This window comes from Chenopodium album, chromosome 12 (genome assembly GCF_948465745.1).
Source record: "Chenopodium album chromosome 12, dcCheAlbu1.1, whole genome shotgun sequence".
Classification (NCBI taxonomy): domain Eukaryota; kingdom Viridiplantae; phylum Streptophyta; class Magnoliopsida; order Caryophyllales; family Amaranthaceae; genus Chenopodium; species Chenopodium album.
The window spans coordinates 17,517,896-17,541,341 of NC_137845.1; the positions used below are offsets into that span (position 1 = coordinate 17,517,896).

At 34.6% G+C, this 23,446-nt stretch overlaps 1 protein-coding gene, 2 long non-coding RNA genes and 1 pseudogene across 3 annotated transcripts; 2 read left to right on the top strand and 2 right to left on the bottom strand.

Annotated features, from left to right (window-relative positions):
- The first annotated feature begins 2,551 nt into the window (after positions 1-2,551).
- LOC145572164 (uncharacterized) lies at positions 2,552-8,663 on the top strand. The gene is made up of 3 exons (XM_081631186.1): positions 2,552-5,674; positions 7,801-7,928; positions 8,260-8,663. The coding sequence occupies exon 1, from the start codon at positions 2,626-2,628 to the stop codon at positions 5,323-5,325; it is 2,700 nt and encodes an 899-aa protein (XP_081487312.1). The 5' UTR covers positions 2,552-2,625; the 3' UTR covers positions 5,326-5,674; positions 7,801-7,928; positions 8,260-8,663.
- Positions 8,664-9,785: 1,122 nt separating this feature from the next.
- Positions 9,786-14,181, top strand: LOC145572165 (uncharacterized). The gene is made up of 3 exons (XR_014096697.1): positions 9,786-9,827; positions 10,194-10,296; positions 13,797-14,181. It is a non-coding gene; the product is annotated as an uncharacterized LOC145572165 (long non-coding RNA).
- A 611-nt stretch (positions 14,182-14,792) lies between these two features.
- LOC145571003 (monothiol glutaredoxin-S1 pseudogene) lies at positions 14,793-15,101 on the bottom strand (annotated as a pseudogene).
- A 2,436-nt stretch (positions 15,102-17,537) lies between these two features.
- LOC145572166 (uncharacterized) lies at positions 17,538-20,282 on the bottom strand. Its single transcript, XR_014096698.1, has 3 exons — positions 19,243-20,282; positions 18,195-18,522; positions 17,538-18,057 (listed from the first exon to the last, which is right to left on the bottom strand). It is a non-coding gene; the product is annotated as an uncharacterized LOC145572166 (long non-coding RNA).
- Positions 20,283-23,446: the final 3,164 nt, after the last annotated feature.

Sequence of the window (23,446 nt, forward strand, 5' to 3'; positions counted from 1 at the left end):
CACTATCACATTTACTTATATATCCTTTGCATTCGTCTAACTAAGCTAACAAACTATAATTACATCCAAGAGCCCATGATTTCACACATCTAAATATTCTACATTTCTACAACATTGCAAACTAAAAGCTCATGGATGACCAAAAATTTAACGCATGTACATTATTAATTAATTATTCTTGTCAACACCAATGCCAAAATCAATCCAATCATTGTTAGTGTGAGATATGGACCTTGTGTTAACATATTTTATATAAGTTAAATAAATCTAATACTAATAAAAAAAAAAGTTAGAATATATCCTCTGCATTCATCTAATACTAATACTATACTTATCCTGTGCATTCATCAATAGATCTAATACTTATCATCTGCTTGACTGCTTTCATCTAAATGATCAATAAATTATTGTATTGAAAAGCTAGAATTTAAAATTTGATAAACAAAAATAAAATTAATACTGCATTGAAAAACATGGAGTAAAAATTATTATGTAATTTTATTTCTGATGTCCACTACCGCTACCGAAATCAAATTACATTTATTTAGAGTTATAAAAACCATTGCACACAATAACAAAAACTAAAAATCTGGGAATGTAATCTGATTCATCACGCAGCGGCATCAACACTTCAGCAATGTTGAATGGAGTCAACATATTAGGGACAATAAAAATGTACAAATTGTCATTGATTGATATTAGTGCATGGATTAGGGACGGTACAATGATCATTGATTGATATATTTAGACAATTAGTCTATGATTTTGCACTCTAAAGTCAAACAATCCAATATTATCATTATACCATGAAATATACTTCCTAAAATGTATAAAATTTGAAGTTTATGACATTAAATATGTATATATGTTATATTAATGTGATTAGGTGTATTATATTCACGATTTTGATGAATCTGAATTTATCTGAATTTATTTCAACTTAATTGAACTTATCTGAATTTATTTCAACACATGTTACATATATGGATTAATCTGAATGAATCTGAAATAATCTGAATTTAATTACTTGAATATCTTAACTAATCTTAATAAATTAAAACTTATCTAAACTTATATGATATAATCTGTACTTATTACACAAAGTCTTATATATGTGGCTGGTCACATCGTGTGGCAGGAGTTACTTTATTAGTGTAATCGCGGTTACTTGATCAGTGTTAAAGAGGTTACTTGATCAGTGTTAAAGGGGTTACTTCGTCAGTGCTATAGGGTTACTCAGTGTTATAGGGGTTACTAAGTTTGTATTACAGGGGTTACTTGGTCAGTTCGTTTTATATGGGTTACTTTTTTTTTAATAAGTGGTTATTTGGTGTGGCTGGCCACACACAAGATGGGCTGCTGAACTTATAGTCTTGTATATTTCATCTGATTGTCATTAATCTTATCTTATTGCCGTATTGGCCTAGTTTAGGGTTTGCATTGCATAAAGTTGTAAGAAAATTACAAGGTATGGTCCAAATTGAGAATTTTATAATATAAAGTGTAGTTAGTGGAAATATAATTAATTGTTAATATGAGTAAGAAATAATAAAATATTTTTGTTGGTAGGATTAATGAGGAGAAATAATAAAATATTCGTAGTAACATGTCCTTAATTACTAAATAAGATGTTAGAATTATTATGAAACCAACGTAAAGTAAATATGTGTTGCGATTATTATGAAATGGAGGGGTATAACTTCATTAACAATAACAAAATCAAACGTTACTAAAATATGAAAAATCTTGTATTCTTAGTCACGAGTTAGTTGCTAATAAACAGTAGACAATCTTGATACTTCTAATAATCGAGTAGCCAATGAATTGGCGATGATAAATAGCCACAAAGACGATGATAAACCAAAACGTAAGGAAACATTTTATAATATGTGATAATCACCTGATCAAGGAGATAAATAATCATTTTAATTTCTTTAATAACTTGAGTTGTCAATCTTATATCAATTCTGATAAGCCAATACAAAAACTTAAACGAAACCCAAAAAATGATCTGAACTATATGAATAAAATCTCCAACAACAAAAATGACATGACTATTCTAATATAGCTAAAAGCCGAGTTGAACCGAGATTAACCCGAATTCAAATTATTCGACCCAAAAGAATGAGCTAACTATCGAAGTAACGAGATTCAATTTTTTGCCGGAAGTGAATTGATTTGAACCGAAATCTAATCGAATACGAAATGACCCGACCCAAAGCTAAATAAATCCGTTTTAACCCACATAAACCCGATAAAATCCGGACTCGAGTTCTTCTGAACTCGGTATGACTCGACCCGAATTTGATATGGGCCAAGTTTGATTTGTATCCGACCATGCTTGAACTCAACTTTAACCCGAATCTGATTAAGCTCAACCTGATTTGATTTGGTTTATTAAGTTAAAATGACCCATCATTACCCGATCCAAACATCCCGACCCATCGTGGGTCAACCCAAACTCCATCTGGCTACCCGATTTGACACCTCTAAGTGTGGCAGCTCAAAACGTTCACCTCTCTTTCTTAAGACTGTCTCAAGCAGCAAAAACCTCCGATAAACCCCTCTAAAACCTTCTTTGTTTGCCGGAAAAACAGCGTTTTCCGGCGTTACAATCTTCACCGAATGTCTGTTATTCTAAGCAGTCGACACTGCAACTTTCTCAAGGTAAGTCGCCTTCTTCCTCGCTTTCTCTTTCTTCCTTACAATCTCTCTCCTAAAACCCTCATTTCCTCATTTACCCAGATCCCTTTTACTCATTTTCTACCCTTTAATCATACTTTTTCATCATTTTCTTCAAATTTTACTTGTACCCATCATTTTCTTTGTCAATTTTTGCCTTTTCCATGCTCTAATTCGATTAATTTTGATGTTATAAACTCAAATGAGAGGCGTAGAATTTTTGTTGGGTTATCTAGAATGATTAAGCATCAAGAATTTGATAATTTGATGAGGTTTTCACAAAGTTTTTGCCCCTTTATTCTGTTTAAGATCATGAAATTGTTTGATAGTAGGGAAACTGCTGCTGCATTTTTTAAGCTTGCATTTCAGGATCATTCTGATGATACTATTAAGCATTGTTGTGTTGTTGCACATTTGCTCGCGTCCGAGAGTCTTAGGCTGCTTGCTCAGGATGTGATTTCTTGGGTTATATTGAGAATTGGGTCTTGTAGAAGTGTGGAATTTTTGGAGCTCATGTGGAGCCAACATTTCGATTATGAATCGGATTTTTCGGTACTTGATTCACTTATGAGGGGTTTTGTGAATGCGGGTTTTGTTTGTATTGCATTGGATGTGGTGAAACGAATGAGGGATGTTGGTGTGGTACCGAGTTTGTCGGCTATTAGTGTATTGTTTAAGTTGTTGTTCAGGGTTGGTGACTATGGAAGTGTATGGAAATTGTTTAGAGATATGGTTCGTAGAGGGCCTTGCCCATCTAATTTTACATTCAATATTATGATTCTTGGATTTTGTAAAAGTGGTTGTCTTGTGACGGGAAAGAGCTTATTACATGTAATGCAGAAGTTTCAATGTCAACCAGATGTATATACCTATAATATTTTGATCAGTGCTTGTTGTACAAGAGGGAGAACTACTGATGGATTGACTTGGATGCATTTGATGATTGAAAATGGCTATAATCCTAGTTGTGTTTCCATGACTACAATTATAAATTCGTTGTGTAAAGAAGGTAATGTATCAGCAGCAAGGAAGTTATTTGATGGAGTTATTGAATTAGGCCTCAGTCCTAATATCTTCATGTATAATGCCCTAATTGATGGATATGTAAAAGCAAGAAATATAGTTCAAGCAAATGGTGTTTTTAATGAAATGAGGAAGAAAAACATACCTCCTGATGCTATAACTTATAACATATTAGTTGCTGGACGCTATAAGTATGGGAGGGTAGAGGATGCAGAACGTGTCTTAAGTGAATTTTTATCATCACAACTCATACCAGATGCTTCATTGCCTGATCTTTCAGTTTCTGGATTGTGCTGGGCTAATCGATTAGACGAGGCCATGAAATTGTTAGAGGATCTGATTGAGCGGGGGCTCCCTATCGGTGTTATTGCTTTTAATTCCATAATAGCAGCTTATGCTAAAGTGGGGCTAGAAGAAGAAGTCTTCAGAGTTTATAAAATAATGGTTAAATTTGGTCTTTCTCCTACCTCATCCACATGTAGCTCTTTGCTCATAGGTTTGTCCAACAAGGGTAGGTTGCAAGAAGGTAAGGAACTTATAAATCATATGATAGCAAATGGTTTTCCTGTAAATAAAGTTTCCTTTACTGCTCTTCTAGATGGCTATTGCCAGAAAGGGGACATGTCAGGGGCTCAAACTTTGTGGTATGAAATGAATCAGAGTGGGTTATCCCCTGACGCCGTTGCCTTCTCTGCTTACATTGATGGGCTTTCTAAAGCTGGCCTTGTGGAGGAGGCCTTTGCTGTTTTTACAGAAATGAAAATGAGAGGATGCATGCCGAACAACTTTGCATACAACTCTTTAATTTTAGGCTTATGTAACAGTGGTATGATGAATGAAGCTCTGAAATTAGAGAGAGAAATGAAGCAAATGGGTTTGGTTCCAGACAATTGTACCTTTAATATCATTATCAATGGATTCTGTAAACAGGGGAGAATGAAGTCAGCTAATGATGCTTTTGTGGAGATGCATCGGACTGGTTTGTCTCCAGATATAGTGACTTACAACACTCTTATTAATGGATATTGTAAAGCATTTGACTTAGCTAGTGCCAATGACATTTTACATAAAATGCATTTTTGTGGTTGGAGCCCTGACATCACAACCTATAATATTCACATGCACGGGCTTTGTTCTAGTCGGAGGGTAAATCAAGCTATAACAATGTTGGATGAGCTAGTATCAGCTGGTATTGTTCCAAATTCCATCACATACAACATTATGATGAATGGAGTTTGCGGTGACATTCTGGATCGTGCCATGATGCTGGCTGCAAAGTTGCTCAAGGTGGCTTTTATTCCAAATGTTGGTACCATTAATTTGTTGCTTTCTCAGTTTTACAAGCAAGGGATACCTCAAAAGACTTTGATGTGGGCCCAAATGTTCCATGAGATCGGTTTTGAATTTGATAATGTTACATATAAGATCATTGATAAGGCTTACAGTGATTTGCAAGAAGACATGGAAGCTTCAGCAGGTGTACCAGAGAAAAGTCTGTTTCTTGACTTTCTCATGTACATCAATTATGACTACTTACGTAGAAGTATTAATTCCACTAAACAGCTTAAGCATCCTATAACTCTACTTGATGAATATCAAGTGTCTTCCAATACTGGGTAAACTGCATCCTCTTCATATTTGAGGTTCAATGGATCTTTGCACAACTGTGAATATCTCCTACAGCTAGTGAGAAAACCTGCAATTGGTGGGGCTTTAGGGGTCAAAAATTGGCAGCCTTATCTCCTAATTGCAATTTGCAATGCCTACAATGGCTACAAACTATATTTCACCGGAACTGGCCAAAATTGTAGAATTGCAAAGACAGTAAGAGTTATAGTTCAGGGGAAACAAATGGAGTCGGAACACCATCATATGTGAAAGATTGTCGTATCTGAGGAGCATGTGAAAGATTGATCGTATCTGGGGAGCAGCAAGGCATGAATCTGCAACTGAATGTATATTTGACAAGGTAATTACTTTCTTAATGTGACTTAACAAATATTCATGGCCTGACCTCTATGGTTTTGTAGCTCTGTCTTTACTTATGTGCTGTAATACCATACTTGAAAGGCTTTAGAATAAGAAATCCATATAATTTAGTCTTTTAAGGAGCTGTGTATGAAAGTGGTTGTTCCATGGTATGCTATTAAATTTATAAATGGGATTGCAAGCACAGTCTTTCGAGTGGCTGGAAGCTTCCAATGCTAATTGCTGAGCAAAATAAAGTTAAATTCACTCAAAATTATTCATCTCCCTTTTTTTTCTTTTTTTTTTTTTCTTTTTAATTTTTTTTAATTTTTTTTTTTTTTTAATTTTTTTATACCTGTTCTCCTCTATTTACAGACTACCTGATTTCCCTCTTCTCCTTGCTCAAGCTACCCCTCACTGGAATTATGATGACAATTCCTAATGTGACCTTCCCTAATACTTGATGCCTTACAAATAAGTTCCATTTGTTGTTTTATGTTAGAGTATAAATTCTTTAAGGATTGAATTATTTTTTGTGATTTATTGTTACTAATTACTAGAGGTCTAACAATTTTTGAGTTTGCTTAAAATCTTGTTAGGAGCTATGAGATGCATGCTTTCCCATTTTATTTATTCTAGATTGGTTTTTGTTTTAGCTGTTTGTTCAAATACTTTTATATAGGTGAGTTTGATCCTCTATTGAGTATTGACACTCTCAATTTAGTAAATCCTAATTAGCTCGCTAAATAATACTCCCTCCGTCCCCAAAAGTTCGACCTTTTTGGCCTAATTTTAGTCCCAAAATGATATTTGTGCAAAATTAGATTCCCCATATAAAATTTTGTTTTTTCATGTATTTTTATTACTTTCTCTCTCTACTTTTTTACAAACTTCATGTAAATTTATCTTTTCAATATACTTTTACTTCTTTTTATTTAACTTTCTTAATACCCCTGAAATTAGCCCAAAAGGGTCGTTCTTTCGGGGACGGAGGGAGTATCAGGTTCTATGTCAAATGAAGTTTTCCGCATGCTTGGATCATTTGAAGAGTGTATCAAGTCAATCATGAGTTACTGTTGAAGTACCTTTTCTTGTACTATACTACCTTTGTTCCCGAAAGTTTTTGTACTTTGATATTTGACATTCATAAACCCCACTTAGATCAAATTTCCACCTAAAAAAATATTTTGATATAGTCTTGTTAGATTCGTCCCAATATGTATTTTCGAAATATCAACTTTTTTTTTTTATTTTTATTTTTTTTATAATAAATACTCCCTCCGTATCTCAGTAAGTGCATCACTTTGACACACATGCGAATGCACAACTTTGACTATTGATATCTTTAATTTTGTATTAATTTAATTTATAAAAATTGATATTATAAAATTGATATCATGTAAATGTAGTTGTGATTAATTCAACAAAAATTTACATAATAACATTTGGTCTTTAATATATTACTAAAAATCTAGCCAAAGTTAGTATCTGAATAGTGCAAAAGTCAAATTGATACACTTATTCAAGAGGAAATACATAACTAGAGATATTATTGGTCAGAGATTTACAATGGCAAGCGTGAAAAGGTTCACGTTAGAACTTTCAGAAATGAATGTAGTATTAGCTTATTAATTAAAATTCTTGAGGAGCCGTCTTCTTTAGCACAAAAACCTCATAAGTAGATGTCGGAATAGAAATAGTTGGTGGAGTGGGTGAAGGAGTGGCCTTGTAAAAATTATTTAAAGGGTGTAGAAGAAGATGGAAATTGGGTGCGAAATTCTGAAATGTAATGAGTTTGTGATGCCAATCAAGAATAATGCATATATTGTTCTCTGCTGTGAAAATTAAATTGTTTAACATCAAGATTGAAATATTAGAACCCTTGATCATGTCTTACTAGTATATGCTTGGACAAACATGGTACTATGATAGGCTGCATTTTGTCTACTCGTTAATACATTCTGCTAACATGTTTGGGAGACTCAGGTACGATAATCTTAGTAATCTCTCTGATCATTTTTTTTACAGCAGATTACTTTTGTATGCAAATGTTGAACAATTTTTGCTACAGTGCGAGTTGCATGCTTATTTTTACCTTATGAGCGGCTATGCTATTAATGTTTGCAGCATGTCATGGATAGCTGGAGTTCATAAAAAATGAAACTTTGGCTTTGCTGTCACTCTGGCAATGTCATGGGTCGCAGCTTCTCAAGTTGCGGAACATATACTGCTCATTATTATCATGCAGCTTGCAGGTACCATGTAATTATGTTGATTGCTTGTAAATTTTTATTGCTTGAATTGTAATTGTAAATTTGGAGAGTGGATTCTTATAATATTTCTTATTGTTTCCGTAAATAATTACAGCAGATTAGCATGTAGTATGATCTTTTGTGTTCCTAGAGAACCCAAGTTAAGCTATTGTATACTAATGTGCTAACTTCTGTCATTCTCCTTGCAAGCACCCAGCTTAAGCTACCTTAAATTAGCTGATACCTAACTTTTTACAGTTGCTAATGTGTTATCTATCAACTAATTAACAATATTTTTTCGATCAGCTAACCTTACCTCCATTTCCGGCTGCAGATGTCACTAGCTGCACTACTAAACTATGATGGACCCTACTTTGCTGCATCCTGAGGGGGAGGAGACAGTACTTTGTTGCATCCTGAGGGGGAGGAGACCCTACTTTGTTGCATCCTGATCTTATGGCAAAACACATTTATATCTCCTACCTTACAATAGAGGGCTTCATGATAAGGCCTGTAATTATCTTCAAGTTGGTACCTTATTGCAAGAAATTCTTGCCTTTCAAATCTGCAAATTTCTCAGATACACTGAGTTTGCTGCTTATTTCTCCTGGCTGTTGGTCTTTTGTGCACTGCAGAGGGGGCAATTTGTATCTTACACCTGATTGTACTTCACAGCTCAATGAAGTAAAAAGTAAAAATATACTAATCTACTCCCTAAACAATTCTAGAAATGTGGTAAAACTTACTGTATTCTTTCATGTCCCGAAAGAAAAAAAAAAAAAAAAAAAAAAAAACCACTTACTGTATTACTTATTAAAAAATTGTGTTGCTGGTGACTGATGAATTCTGAATTTTGCCCTGTTGTGGTCCTGAGATCGGACAAATCAAGTCCTAATACGGATTCAACATTCAAGTTCATTATTTTTTGAAAAGGAAAAAATACACTAAAAGTTAATTCCTATTGGATCTTTTGAGTCTAAAAAAGTGTCAATCAATGGAAAAATAATTAAGATACCCCAATTTATTTAGTCGATAAGGACCAAATTAAGTGCTATAATATTTTGGGGTAACATGGTAAAAGTGTAAAATTGCTAACACCAATAACAATTTTACCTTAAAATCGTTATTAGTAATTGTTGTAAATGGTTTTAGGGTAAATTGGTAATGACTAATGATGGGCTTATTTGACATTATTTTTGATTTTCAGTTTTCAGTTTTCAGTTTTTTTTTTTGAAAATCAAAAATCAAAAACAGGAAATAAGAAAAAGGTGTTTTTACTTTTTTGTTGTCAGTTTTCAAAATTATCATGATTTTAATAAGTTTGACTAACATTTTGTTCATTATATGACATATATCATATGATTTTAAAAAACAAAAAACCAAAAAACAGAACACCACATTGATGCCAAACGAACTCGATGTTATCGGTTTTACCTATGAACAGTGTAAAAATTTCCCAATTAATTACAAGTTTTCCACTCTTTAAACAATCGTTGTTATCAACTAGTACTCTTACTCTACTCAGTATTTGGGTGGAAGTTAGAAACTAAATAGAAAAACATGTACTTCCTTCGCTTTTAAATAGTTGCAACTAAAGTGTTCACTCGATTTTCGGATTGAATTTAGCCTAAATCCAATAATCAAATTCAATCTGATTTGAATTAAAATTCAGCTATTTGGATTCGATTGGAAAATTCAAAAAATAGGTTGCAAATATTTTGGGTGTAATGCGATAATAAAAATAAAAATGTAATAATAAAAAGTCGAAAGTATTTTCTATAAATAAATAAATAAATAAATTAAAAAAAAATGTAGTAACAAACAGTTTGTTCAAGTTTACAGTCTTCCCCTTTCTCCTCCATTAAACCGCTCTCAGAATTCTCCATTAAAGCAGCTTCTAAGGCAAGATGTTTTTTGTTTTCAATCATTGTTTATCAATTTCACAATCACAATCTATCTAATGTTAATCGTTAGTTTGATTTTCAATATAGTCAATTTAGGGTTCTTCTAAGCTGGATTATTCAACTATTAATTACAATTACTCAACTTATCACTGATTATAGCAAGCGATTTCGTTGCTAGAATATTGCTTTTCATATTCTTAAACTAGAATAATTTAACGTCAATATTCGAACATAATTTGATGATTGAATCAAATTTGTTTGCTAATGTGTTGCAATTTTCTGTTTATATCATAGAATTCTCTAATGTTAGGGAAAAACTGTGTGTAATCTATTGTCGTCTTATATGAAATTTTGGATTTGTTAGTTACAGGTTTTGAAATTCCTGAAAATCAAAGTAATTGGAAGAACAAAAATCAAATGTCTTTTACTAAGCTCGGAAAATCCTTACCCTTTTCTGGGATTTTGAGGTATTGCCCTTTATCCTTTGATTTTTTTTTTTTTTTTTTTTTTTTCTCCATTACATTATCTTGCTTTTTGACTATAATATTTATCAATTATGGTATTGGTGTAACACTATTGAAATTTGGACTTTTCGGTTGCCTAAATGTACTTTGTTAGCTGGATGGTAAAAATTTTAATCTAGGAAATTCTTGATGGTTTTTTAGTGGAGTTTAATAGAATGAAATTTGTATTTGATAGGATTATAACTGTTATAGCTATTTATCGACCTTTTTGAGGATAGATGTTATGATTGATCGTTAATTTAAATCATTGAAATTTTAAATTCAATCAGAGATTCAGAGGTGATATAAATAAATATGCTTATTAGCTGGATGTCTCTGGTATGACCTAGTATCCCAGATTAAAATTAAGTATAGTATGTGAAACAACAATCTTTAGAGATGAGTGTGCAGAGGGCTTAGGCTCCGGCAGTGTCACAAAGCTGCTGATTTTAAAATTCAAAATGACAACTAGGGTACTCTAGATCTAATCCCTCCTACTGTATTGTTGTATAGCTGTTGAGCGATCCCAGTTCGCAGTAGTTGTAGACTTTAAGAGCTTTTCTATGCACACAGTGAGGTTTTGGGGGTTTTTTTTTTTCTTTCTTTTTAATCCGAATCAACAAACATCCTCCCTATGTTCGCAATTTAGATTTAATTGGTCCTATGCTTTGGGTTTTTTAAGAGCTTGATTGAATCATTTGAATGAAACAAATATCTTGTTCTGAAAAGTTGCCAGTCTTTCAGCAATGATATTCAGGGGCCGTTTGGTTCAGACGGGGTAAACAGAATGGAATCAAGAAAGGGATTGAGGGGGAAAGGAAATGATACCCTTTGATGTAGTATGTTGTTTGGTTACATAAGTAATAAGTTGTCTTCCACCACTTCTGAAAAAAACTTCCAGTCTTCTCATCCCTCATATTAATGGAGCACCATCCACACCTCCAGCCTTGATCCCTTCCCAGCCCTATTCTCACCGCCACTTGTTCACACCGCCACCTTCACGTCGCTGCCCCTCTAAGGCCCCATAACCGACATTTTCTCTCTCATCTTATTCTAGTACCTCCACCATGAAATATATATACTTGTAAAATTAAAGGTTTTGAAGGTCAAATTCACCCTTAAAAACTCTAGATCTGTAGTTTTTATGGGTGTATTTGACCATCTAAAGCCATATTTGATGATATAACAAGGTAGTTTTTTCACTTATAATTTATTTTTAATTTTAAAATTAGTAGTAATTGGGAGGTTGTATGTGGTTTTTCTGGTGGTGGTGGGGCTTCGGGGTGGTTGTGGTGGTTTTGATTAATGGTTGTGGTTGTATCATGGTAGTTTCATAGTGGTTTCGTAGAGCGTTGGAATTGTAGGGGTGTTCGAAGGTGGGGTCGTCGGTGATGGTGACGACTACGGTGGGGTCGTCGGTGATGGTGACGGCTACGGTGGGGTCGTCTGTGGGGACGGTTGTAGTAGTGGGAGGTTTCCGGTAGACCAAGTCAGGTGGTGGTGTATGTTTTAATGGTGGTCAAAGTTGGTTATGGTTGTTGGGTGTAGAGGATTTTGGGGTAATGGATGATTCCCTTGGGGGGGCTGGGGAATCATGATGGAAGGAAATTGGGTAATTAGAGGGGAAAGAGAATGATTAAATTAGACAAACAAACAACATGAAAGGGAATCATAGCTGTTGATTCCCATTCCGTTTCTTGAAACCCCCCAACCAAACGCCCCCTCAGTAAGCACTATCTGAAAGAAGCTAACATTTTCTTTTTAATTAACCTATGAGTTTTTCCTGGCCATCCCATCCCTTTGAAAGAAAATGGAAGAACCAAAGAAAGAAAGAGCAAGAATTGGGGCTTTGGGTGGGGAGGACCATGCCTGAAATGCTTGAGTTCATCTCAGGCAGATTCTTTGGAAATATCTTCTTCATTCTACTTTTCTCACTCGTGCTCTTGGGCTCTCCTCTCTAATTGAAATTTTAGTCCAACAGAAGCCAATATTTTCGTCCCAATTGACCTAGACTTGCTCTCAGGCATATTTTAAAAAGAGGTTCTTTTAAACACTTACTCCAAATATTGGAAAATTAAACATAGCACCAAGGAAAGGAAAGAGCGGGTGATGGCTTTGGCTGGGGAGGAACCCATGCCTAAAACATGGGGATGAACTCTTTCATTCTAATTTTTCCACCATTTTCTATAGCATCTACACTTCGACCAGGAAAGTAATAATTGAAAATATGCCTAAAGCTTAGCTTAAGCAAGGACTCCTAGGTGAGTTTAACCTGTCTAGATGGAAGCAGTAGAAGACAGGAATTCTAATCTGAGGGGTACATTTTGGAAATTGAGCAACACAATATACATTTCGATGATGTCTACCTTCTCTTTCCTTCATCACCCTTACCTTACTCTCATAGACTCCTAGTTCCCTTAAAATGTTGCTAAAGCTGCTAAGTCAATGGTTTGTGCTAAAGATTGAATCGCTGAAAAATAGATCTTTGATGGTGCTGGTCTAAAGCTCTTCTCCTGCTTATTGACAATTGACTTATCACTTTAGCTACACCTATACATACAAACAAAGCTGAACTTGGTGTTTGAGTTTGAGGAATCCCTTTCTAATGTCTATGACCCTGTTCTCCTCAACCATTATTTACTTATTTCATGATATATAATATAAAGAGTTCAGAGCAAATAAGCTTAGTTTTTAAAAGTGTACTGAGGCACCAGGCTAGTCTAAGTGTGGGCCAAAACGCATTAGCCTTATAAGGCGTAACACATTCTAGAAGGTGCCTAAATGGGCTAACAATGAGGAAAACAGAGCCTTATCATAGTCAATAAATTCATATACAACAAGTTTAGATTAGCTAAGTTCAAATCTAATAGGAGCTACCCAAGTTCAATTAACACCTACATAAAGCTCTAATGTTCACTGCTAATAAGTTGAGATAGGTGAAAAACAAGTAAAGAGACTGCACTGTAAGTCTGGTTGGCAGAAACATGACAAAGCTAATGTGAACTAGAGTTCAAATCTTCAGGTAACAGTAACTTTAAACTTGTACTATAAAGGGAGATATTAGATCACTAACAACTATCTTTCTGAACATAATTTGATGTCCTTAATGATTAGCAAGCCAAAGTGGGAGGCATACTGCATAACCCTACCAAACTGTGGTAAGTAGCCTCACAAAGCATGTAATTTGTATTTTGAAAATTTAGACTTAAAGTTTTTACATGTAATATTTAGTGTGCCTAAATTCTCATGTAGTTTGACTAGTTATTTGTTTCTGATTGGATTGATGATAAAATCGAATCCTGGGTCGACACTTTAGTAGAATAAAATATCCTGAATGGAATGATTTTGAATATCGATTCATTAGTAAAAAGCCATCTCCAACTTTCTAATATCTGGTGAAAGCTTGTTGATCATACTAAGTAGTTTGTCTTACAACCACTTAAGTAGTGTTTCTTTTTTATCAGGAAGCTGGAGCAAGATGTGGAAACTGTAATAAGGGTACTGCAGCCTGGGCCAGTAGGAATTGTGGAGCATAAATTTACAGATAAAGAAATACATGATGCAAATGCTATGGTAATAAACGCAGTGAAGAATTGGCAAAGGAGAGCATTATTGGAGAAAAGTAGTGTTCTGAAAGATTACATGGAGTTTTGATAGGAATTTATACGTATTTTAAAGTCCTGGAATGTGTTTAAATTGTCAATTCTGAAAAAGTCTGTAGTATTTTGTTAGGGTTTTACTTTAAGGATCGTCATTTATTGAAATTAAGATCTTGCAATAAGATTTGCTGATCCTTGACAGTGTGTAATTCTGAATTGAAATAAATTGAACTACCCCATTTTGGTGTTACTGAGATGAGCATTTTGTTCGTACTATATACAAGTTCCTCAGTTTTGAGCTGAGAAAACAATTAGGAACTTGCAAACTGATGTAAACATATTGGTGCCAAGTTATGTTTTACAATGGTTTTTTGTCACAGTATTTCAACTAGTTAGTCTATATTCTTGTGACTTCTCAACAAGTGACATAAAATATCCTGAATATTTTGTGATGTCTGATTGGATCGGGGCCGTTATTCATTGTTAGCTCCATATAATCATCATTCAAATGATTTTTTCTTTTACTGATTGTCTTCAGGTTCTAAAATGTCTCTTGATTGTGTGCTTATTGAAAAAAAAATGGTAGATTAGTAAGCACACAATTTTGGTTGCTTTACAATAAACTGTAGTGCTCTCCATTTACAAATGAAAGTGATTCCATTAGTGGACACTGTTCAACTTATTTATGAATAGTATGGTATATCTTTATTTGCAGAGAAAAATAGAAGAGAAGCTCCTCGTTAGTTTAATTGATTACATTAGCAGCATCATATTGTCCAACTGATTTCTAATCTTGTTACCTTGTAGTCTTGTACAGTAAAAGAAAGAGGCTCAATGAAAAGTCTTTAGTTATGTACTATTTCAAACCCATATGGCTCCTGCTTCCTTGAGCTGAGATGCTAATTTCCCCTGGATTTGGAGGCTAAGGACTTCTTTAGACCCACCAACTAACTTATGGCCAATGAAAATAGCTGGCACACTTGGCTTATTTCCCATGCTCAAAAGACCCTTTTCAATCTCCTTCCCATTTGGAATTTCATCGAGCTCGCATACTGTTGCATTGGCTCCATAGCTTCTCATAAGTTGCTTCATTGAGTGAGAAAAACAGCAAGAGCTTTTACTGAAGATCACTAGGGGCATTTCACTCACTAGATTCTTCACAACTTCCATTGCTTTACCCCGAGCTTTGAAAAATTGGAAATGTTAATGGTTTGTTTTTAAAGCTTAGCTTGGCTTCTCCTTGCAGAACTTATTTTGATTACGAGGTCTATATATAACTGTCATTATAGGTCATGGGCTGAAGAGAATACTGTTAAGGATTACTCTTAGTCATTGTCTTTTAAAAAATAAGATTATATTTGTAGGTTATATTCCTATGCTGCTGCTTAAAAAGGTCAAGTAGTATGTTGCTGTGCCTCACGTATTTTTTTTTTCTTTTTTTCTTGAGAATCAAATAGGTATATGGCGATAGAAACTTCTAATAGTTTCCTATAAAGTACAGTGGTAAAATTCTAATTTTTCTTATGCTGAATGTTGTTCTTCAGACAGTTGAGCATTTCCTTATTTAAAATAGATTCCTAAAAATGGCCTTTCAGTTCAAGTTGTTTCAGATATTTTTGAGCTATGAGGATTGTAGTTAGAAGCTGCTTTGGCTTCTTATTTTACTTTACCTGACTATTGCTTTAAATAATATAAGTACTGTTAGTCTTACAGCTATGTTTTGAGGAATCTGATGAGATGGATGAAGAGGTGAAGTCTATTTAGAATGTTAAACCTTTGCTACTGATTTTATGCTTTAGAAAAGTGAGAGATTGATATCCTGAAAAGTTGACTACTGAAAAATCTAAAACTAATAAGATCTGATATTCTGTAGTTATTTCTGTTCCATTTGGTACATACTGAAGAATAGGTCGACATTCAAATGAAATGGGTAATAACTCCTGAAATGCCCTCATGATTATTGATGTAAATTATGCCTACATGATTATTGCTGCAAGTCAATCCAAGAGCGTGATTGGAAGACCAGTGAAGAGAAAAATGTCGTTCTGAAAGATTATAGCTCTATGATGGAATTCATACATTGTTTCCTAAATAATTGATGTCAAATGTAGTGCTTTTCATTTATACTTCTTCAAGGAGGTACTAGAGAGGCTTATTTATGTGAATTCTTAAAAATATCTTGATTTGTTTATGCTAGAAATGTCTATAGCTTTTCTTTAAGGCTTTAATAAAAGGGATCTTGTTGGTCTAAGGATTCTCATGCAAAGGTCCTTCTGTGATTTTTGTAATTCTAAAATGAAGAAAATTGAGCAGTAACTGAGATGAACAACTTTACCTTACAATTTAGTATAGGGTCCAATCTTGAAAGAAAAAATAGTCTGGTACATACAATTAGTTAATTAGATATGTACTGTTGGTTGTACTGGTGTAATAGATACTAAACTCATTCACAAATCAATCTGAAAAAATGTTCATCTGGAGGATCAGTTGAGATTTGGTGCTGTACTTGCATGTTTTATACCCTTACATAACTTCTTGAAGCTGAAAGTGTTTATTTTAATGAAAACTAAACCTTAGCTAACTGCTGTGATACTTGCCCAGAGCCTGCAAGTATGTAACAGATAAGTTTGAGCAACCTTTGATAGCCTTACAAAGTGTCCTGTGAAGAATTTTGATTCTATCGTATTATCATACACATTTTTTGTAGGTTTTAGTAGTTATCTTTAGATATCTGTTGAAATTGTAGATGCCTTTTAGTAGTTATCAATAAGCTAACATAAGTTTTATCTTCCATCACCATCTTGGCATGTATGGTTTTGCCGATGGCTGGCTGATCAAGTTTTACAGCTGCTGTGGGCTTGAATACTTATTGCTAGTAAAAGGTCAATATCTTCCCAGCAGAGTGTGATGCCTGGAGTTCAGCAGAGCTGATATCCTTCATTTATAAAAATCAATATATGCTGGTATGTTTAAGTTTCATGTTAGCGGGAATGCAATCTGCTAATCGATACAGTAGTCATGTCATGTGACCAATAATTTTGGGATGGAGGTACAACTATTTTGAGGATGTTAACTTTTTTTCAGACATCTTACAATAGTTTTTGTGACTATTCATACGAAAGACAGAGAATAATTAGAGCAATATAAGCTGGCGATATGCATTGTCCTTGATTCTTCCCTGACATCTGTAACAAGTACAATTATAGTACTAGACAGATGGTTACCAGTTACTTTTTTGAAGGATAAGGCAGTGGGGAGGGGGCGATATTAAGTAATAAACATATGCTTATTGTAGTGGTAATAGATTCACTATATAATGTTGTTATAAGTAGGTAACTAACTATAGTTTGATTTTTATAATTAAAATAGTTCTGCTGCTTTTTCCCTGTCATATTTACCTGGGTAGGTCTGATTGCTGTGTCACAATATGCTAAAGGCTTTAAACATTATCTATAGCCAGTCAGCCAATAGCATACGTTCCTCATGTTCAATAAAATGATAATTATTTATGTTCCAACCATCAGCTGAAAATAACCACCTATACAACAACATAGCCTTACAAAGTTATCTTATAAATCATAGCATGGAAACCATATATAAGGGAAATAAGAAAAATCCAATCAAATAACATACAATGATATGCATACAACACACAGTGAAGGCTAATTTTCATATGGTTAAAGATGAATAATACTCAGAATATGGGAGCATTTACAAATTTACCTGAAGCTGATATGGATCTGCCACCATAAGGAGAAGGGAGGGCTTATGAACTCATTACCATAAGTCATGGGTTATCCTTATTATCCATTCCTGGAATTTGGACAGGGGAATATCCAAAAGGCATTGGCACACTCCCTGGAGCTGAGAGTGTGGGCTATCCAAAAGGCATTGGCAAACTCCCTGGAGCCGAGAGTGTGGCCTAAGAGGTTCACCATTAGTAGGAGTGCTGCTGATGTCCCGATAGAAACTATATTAGGCAAGGTATTGATATTTGCAGTATCAAAAGTGTCATGATATGCAAGCAGCCTTCTTTCTACCCATCCCAAAATAGCACTCAGAAACTCAGAGTATACTGTATCCCTTGTTGTCTTTGCATCCCTTGCTACTTCTTTTAGATGACCATCTGCAGTTAGGAGTTCCAAGTTCAACTTGATCAGTTGCACAAAACGATTACAAAGAACCCATGTAAAACAGAGGTTATGCAACAACTGGATAATGCCAAGAATAGGCCAAGTTTTCTTAGTCCATAAATTCATCAACCTCTTCAATAACTGTTGATACAGAGAGGGAACCCATCAGCCCAATGACAAGAATCAAACAATCCATCAGCTGCTCTGCAAGCCAAAGCCACTACAGCACTACGAAGAACTTGCATTGATTCGTTATTATACTGGTCTCTCCAAAGCTCCACGAAGAAACTTTTGAAAGTTGGGCAGCAACTTCAGCTTTAAGATCAGCTTCAACAACCGTCCAATTTTGTTTTTGCCATGAGTCTTACTCTTGCTGAATGCTGATCAGTAAAGTCTGACAACTTCAGCTGTTGTAGCAGCTCAAGTGGCAGTACCAAGTTATCAATATGCTTTCCAAGCTGTGACAAGAACATTAAATCAGTCACTGGATCAGTTTCACACCAGAATTCCCCAGCTTAAAAAAAAAAAAAAAGGCACAAGGTTGAACTTTGGTTAATGTCTAAAACCCAAACAAAATACTTCCTCTTATCCATGCTGCATAAAGATCAAAGATAATAGCAAATGCATTGAATTAAAAACAAGCTGAGTTACCAACTCAAGCACTTTCAGCGCTTCCTCTCTGCAACATGCCTGGCTCAGTTCAGCCTCAACAAGAACCACTTCATCAACAAGGGTCAGGGGCCATTAACATACTGAGAAATTGCAATACTGCCGAATACATTCTGAAGTAGCAAGAATTCAATATTGTGTCCAAAAAAAAACACTCCGAACTCTCATCATTCTTTCTAAACTGATCTATCCTTCTAAAATGCATCTTAATTCTTCTACAACATAATTATCTTAATTATTTTTAGAAAATAAGTATTCAGCGTCCAGAATTTTAAGTGAAATAACATCTTAATAAAAATGATAAGTCTTTACTGTTTAGCAATGCAACATGCTGCCTGAAGATTATATCCAGAAATCTCAAAGCTTTGTTTCACAATTAAGAATATCAAAAGTTCTTAGAAATCCAGATAAAAAATGTTAGGCATATATCAACATACATTGTCACAAAAGGAAAAAATGTTATGCATCTATTCATGGCTAATGCCAACTTAAAGCGAGAGAAAAACTACCTCAACATAATTCTTGGAATAATCTTCAGGAGTCTCCACATAATTTATAATGATTCCTAGAATTGTTTTTTGTTTTATTACCACCTCCCTCTTATGCATGGTCATCATTTGAATTTAATTTTTTAGATCACCGATCCCCTCATCTGCAAGAAGTAATAATAGTTTATATACCTGTGGGTTTTCGACTAAGACACCTCTATAACTCAAAGCATAACCTCCATCAACACAAACGCATGCTAAGAAAGGAAGAAAAGGGAAGATATTTGAGGAAGAAGATGCAGCAAAAAAAAAAAAAAAGGAAAGGAAGATACACTTTCTAGTTCAGAGAAACACATCAAGCCAAAAAAAAAAACTAAAAACCTTTTTCAGAAGGAATAGGTAGTAGACCTCCAACCCAATACAAGACCTCCAGATACTTCCTAAATAATTAAAACAATCTTCAAATCAATGGAGTCTTAATAAGGGAAAAAAGAGGTGAAAAAAACCATGGTTGCAAATAATACATTCTACAAAGCACAATATATTCTCAAATAAATAAACCGTCCTCAAAGGAAATGGAGCTTTAAAAGGGAAAAAGAGAACTGAAAAAAAAACTCGGGAAAAGAGAAGAAGAAAAAAACGAATACAAGGAAAACAGGTCAAAGTAACAAAGAAACCGAGAACTATGCAAAGCTACAGAACTATAACCATCAACACAAAAACCACATGTTCCATCTTAATCGAGCAATAAACAAGATTTGACTGATCAAATTCCTAAACTAATAGTGAACTCTGCTCCCATATAAAAGTATATCAGCAATGATTAGGCCTGGGAATTCTGACCCAGACCCGATGACCAAACCCGAATGACCCGAAATCGACCTAAAAATAGTAACCCAAAATTGACCCAAAACCCGAATCAACCCGACCCGACCCGATGTGGAATTGACCCGACCTTAACCGAAAACCCGAAATGACCCGGCTCAAAACGACCCGACTCGAAGTTGACCTGAGACTCGAAATGACCCGAGACCCGAAGTTGACCCGATACCCAAAGTGACCTGACTTTTAACTTGAATTAATTGACCCAAATAGACTCGAAACCCAAAGTGACCCGAATCAAAATTATCTTATACCTTAAATGATCAGAATCTATTTAAGCTAAAGACTTGACTAGAGCAAACCGAAATAGAAAAAAACCGCAATCAAACTGACTTAATTTTTTTTTTTTTTTTTTTTTTTTTTTTAATTTGTAATGTGTAACAGTGTAAGTAATTTACATATTTTGAGCTTTACTTTTCTCGATTTCTTCGGCCTTTTTTCTCTATAAGTTATTAAAAAATTGTAAAAACATTGAAATTTAACGACTATTCTACGGAGTTTGTCCATAAGATTAAAAAAATCAACTAAAGCTCGAAATAAAAGTCACAATTCTCACAAGTATAGAAAAAAATAGTACAATAATAATGCATACATAACATAATGTTCAATACCAAATGAAATTACAAAATAATCTAAAGTCAAACAATTACTGTATTCCATGAAAAAAGTAGCCTTAATAAATATAGTGAGTTTCTCGTCAAAAGATATATAAATATATACTATGTATATAGAGTTGAATTTAACCTAATGTATCGACCCGAATATGACCCGACCCGAAGTCGACCCAAAAATTGCACTCGAAGATTGACCCGACCCAAAAACTGACCCGACCCGAAATGTTGACCCGAATCCGACCCGACCCCGATTATCATTTGACCCGAAATCAACCAAAAACCCGAAATGACATGACCCGACCCGACCCGAGCTTGAGCCGATAACTTTTTGAACCGAACTTGACCCGATCGAAATGACCCAACCCATACCTGATCTGAATGACCCATTTGCCAGGTCTAGCAATGATAGTTAGAAACAATAAAATATGGCAATCAGCATAATAAAGGTAATAAATCCTACTATAGCAAGTAATACAGCTAGTGTCTACTAAAGCAAAAAAGAATTAAAATCCCACATTGAAGCAAAAAATATCAAAAATAGAAATGAAGCGAGTACCTTTATTTAAGAAGAAATAGGTAGCATTTTTCAAAGCTAAAAAAAACTTTAGCAGAAATGAAAACGCCTATAACTCAAACCAAACAAAACAACAAACTTAAGCAAAATTGAAAACGAAAATCCAAACATAGAAATTTAAAAGAAAAACTATTTTTAGGGAAAGATAGGTAAGCAGACTTGAAGCAAAACAAATCAACGCAACAAAATAAATGAAGCGAGTACCTGTTTTCAAGAAGAAATAGGTAGCAGTTCTCGAAGATAAACCAAAAACAGCTATAACACTAACCAAACAAAACAACAAACTTGTTTAGGCAAATCCTAGTAAAGTCATTTAGGAATTTGTTTAGGGATTAAGGGGTGATAACAATCAAACCATAAACATCAAATGCTATAACCAAGAACAATAACAAAGCAATGAGTAAACGATTATATTTAAAGAGATAGAGTTTAGAGATACAATACTGATAGAGAATAGACTCCTTGTTCAACAAGGACACAATTCCGAGATAATAAGCAAAGTATTTAGTTTGGATTGATGTGTGAGTGAACGTATATCTCTGTTACAATGTCTAACTATGCTATTTATATCTAGGAGCAGCTAGGGTTATAGGGATATCAGAATATATTCAAATATAGGAGATCTTCTTGACTTTATTCCATTTTCCTTATTCAGTAGGTGTATTCCGGGAAAGTATCCTCTTGATTGATCTTCTGGTCTTCTTTGCCATACTTATTCCAATCAGGCTGTTTGCTCGATTTTGGATGCATTTTGATCATCTAGCCGTGCCCTAAGTTTACTGGGTCGCTTAGTAAAACGGGCCCAACAATTGCCCCTAATTTCTATGTTCAAGTATTGAAGATAAAAATTACCAAAAAGGGAGCCGTTGGAATATTTTCGAATTTGGAAGTTTTTTCAACGGTTAACAAAAATAAGGGAGTGGGGTGACAGTTTTAAGGCAAGTGCGTCGTTAATCGTGTCTGGCGGTTTATTCCTTGCAATATTTATTGGGTTGGCAGGCTTCCATCAAATCACTTTACTCTTTGCCCCTAATTTCGAACTTCTTCTTCAGGTATTTTCTCTTTCTTCTCTGTTTTTTCTCTGTTTCGATTTCTATGTTCTTTGCTTCTTTGCGATTAGTGAGATGGTGAAAGTGGTGTTTGCTAGGGCTGATGGTGAATAAGGTTTATGGGTTTTCCTAAAACTCATTGTCGACTCCTACTTGTTTCTTATAAAAAAGCGTGGTGAAAAGATCAATTCTAATTCAAGGTCCCCCAAATAGTCAGGAATTCAAATCCTAATAAACTCTAACAAGTGTAAAGTCCTAGGCTTTTAAAGGGCCATGGGTATTTAAGGAGAAAGATCCGCTACGATGGGAACACCCTCCTTACAGTGGCGACTCTACTAGGGACTTAGAGGTTACAAGATTAATTTTTAGTTATGATCCAAGGTTTCCAACACTAGGTTGCCTGTAGGTTGTAACGGGAATTAACTTGGATAATCTCTAGTTAGAGAGCGAGACTGAACGCATAATCTCTAGTTAGCCAAACAAGCAACATTGCATCATGCATAATCATAGCACACTATAACCCTTGGGAATTGGCTCATTGACTAGGGGTTTCCAACACTAGGCTTCTATCCTGAAATCAATAACAATCATCCCACCCATATCGCAAACAAAATGTTAGGAGGCCTATGTCATGAGTCAACACGTTGAGTGATTGATTTGTGCATCGTTCCTTAAGATATGGTACCTTTGGACACCCAAGCTTACGACCTTAGAAAGGCATTGTGTGAACTTTGGCTTATTTTATGCCTACATGATTACGTGACTATGTGTGACGTGTTTAGGATAGCTTTTTCTTTTTTCTTTTTTTAGTTTGGTTTAGGTTCCCAACTACAAAGTTGTCCCTTCTTAATTTTGAGTCGTATTCGAAGGGTAACATAAAAAAAATCAAAAAATTGAGATACAAACAAAAAAAAACTGCTCGAACAAAAAAATCGCATGGGCAGGTGGCGCGCGCAACTCATTCAGTTGCGCGACCACTACCAGCGCAAGAGCCAAGGATGCGCGCGCCTGCTGTTACGAGTCCCTTTTATTCTTCAAAGAACAATTGACTCGTTCAAACAATATCTTTATTAAAGAATTATTTAAAGGTGATGTTATCCATTCGA

What these genes read in the sequence shown, in the direction of transcription:
- LOC145572164 (XM_081631186.1), top strand. Translation starts at nt 2,626, where the DNA reads ATGTCTGTTATTCTAAGCAGTCGACACTGCAACTTTCTCAAGGTAAGT.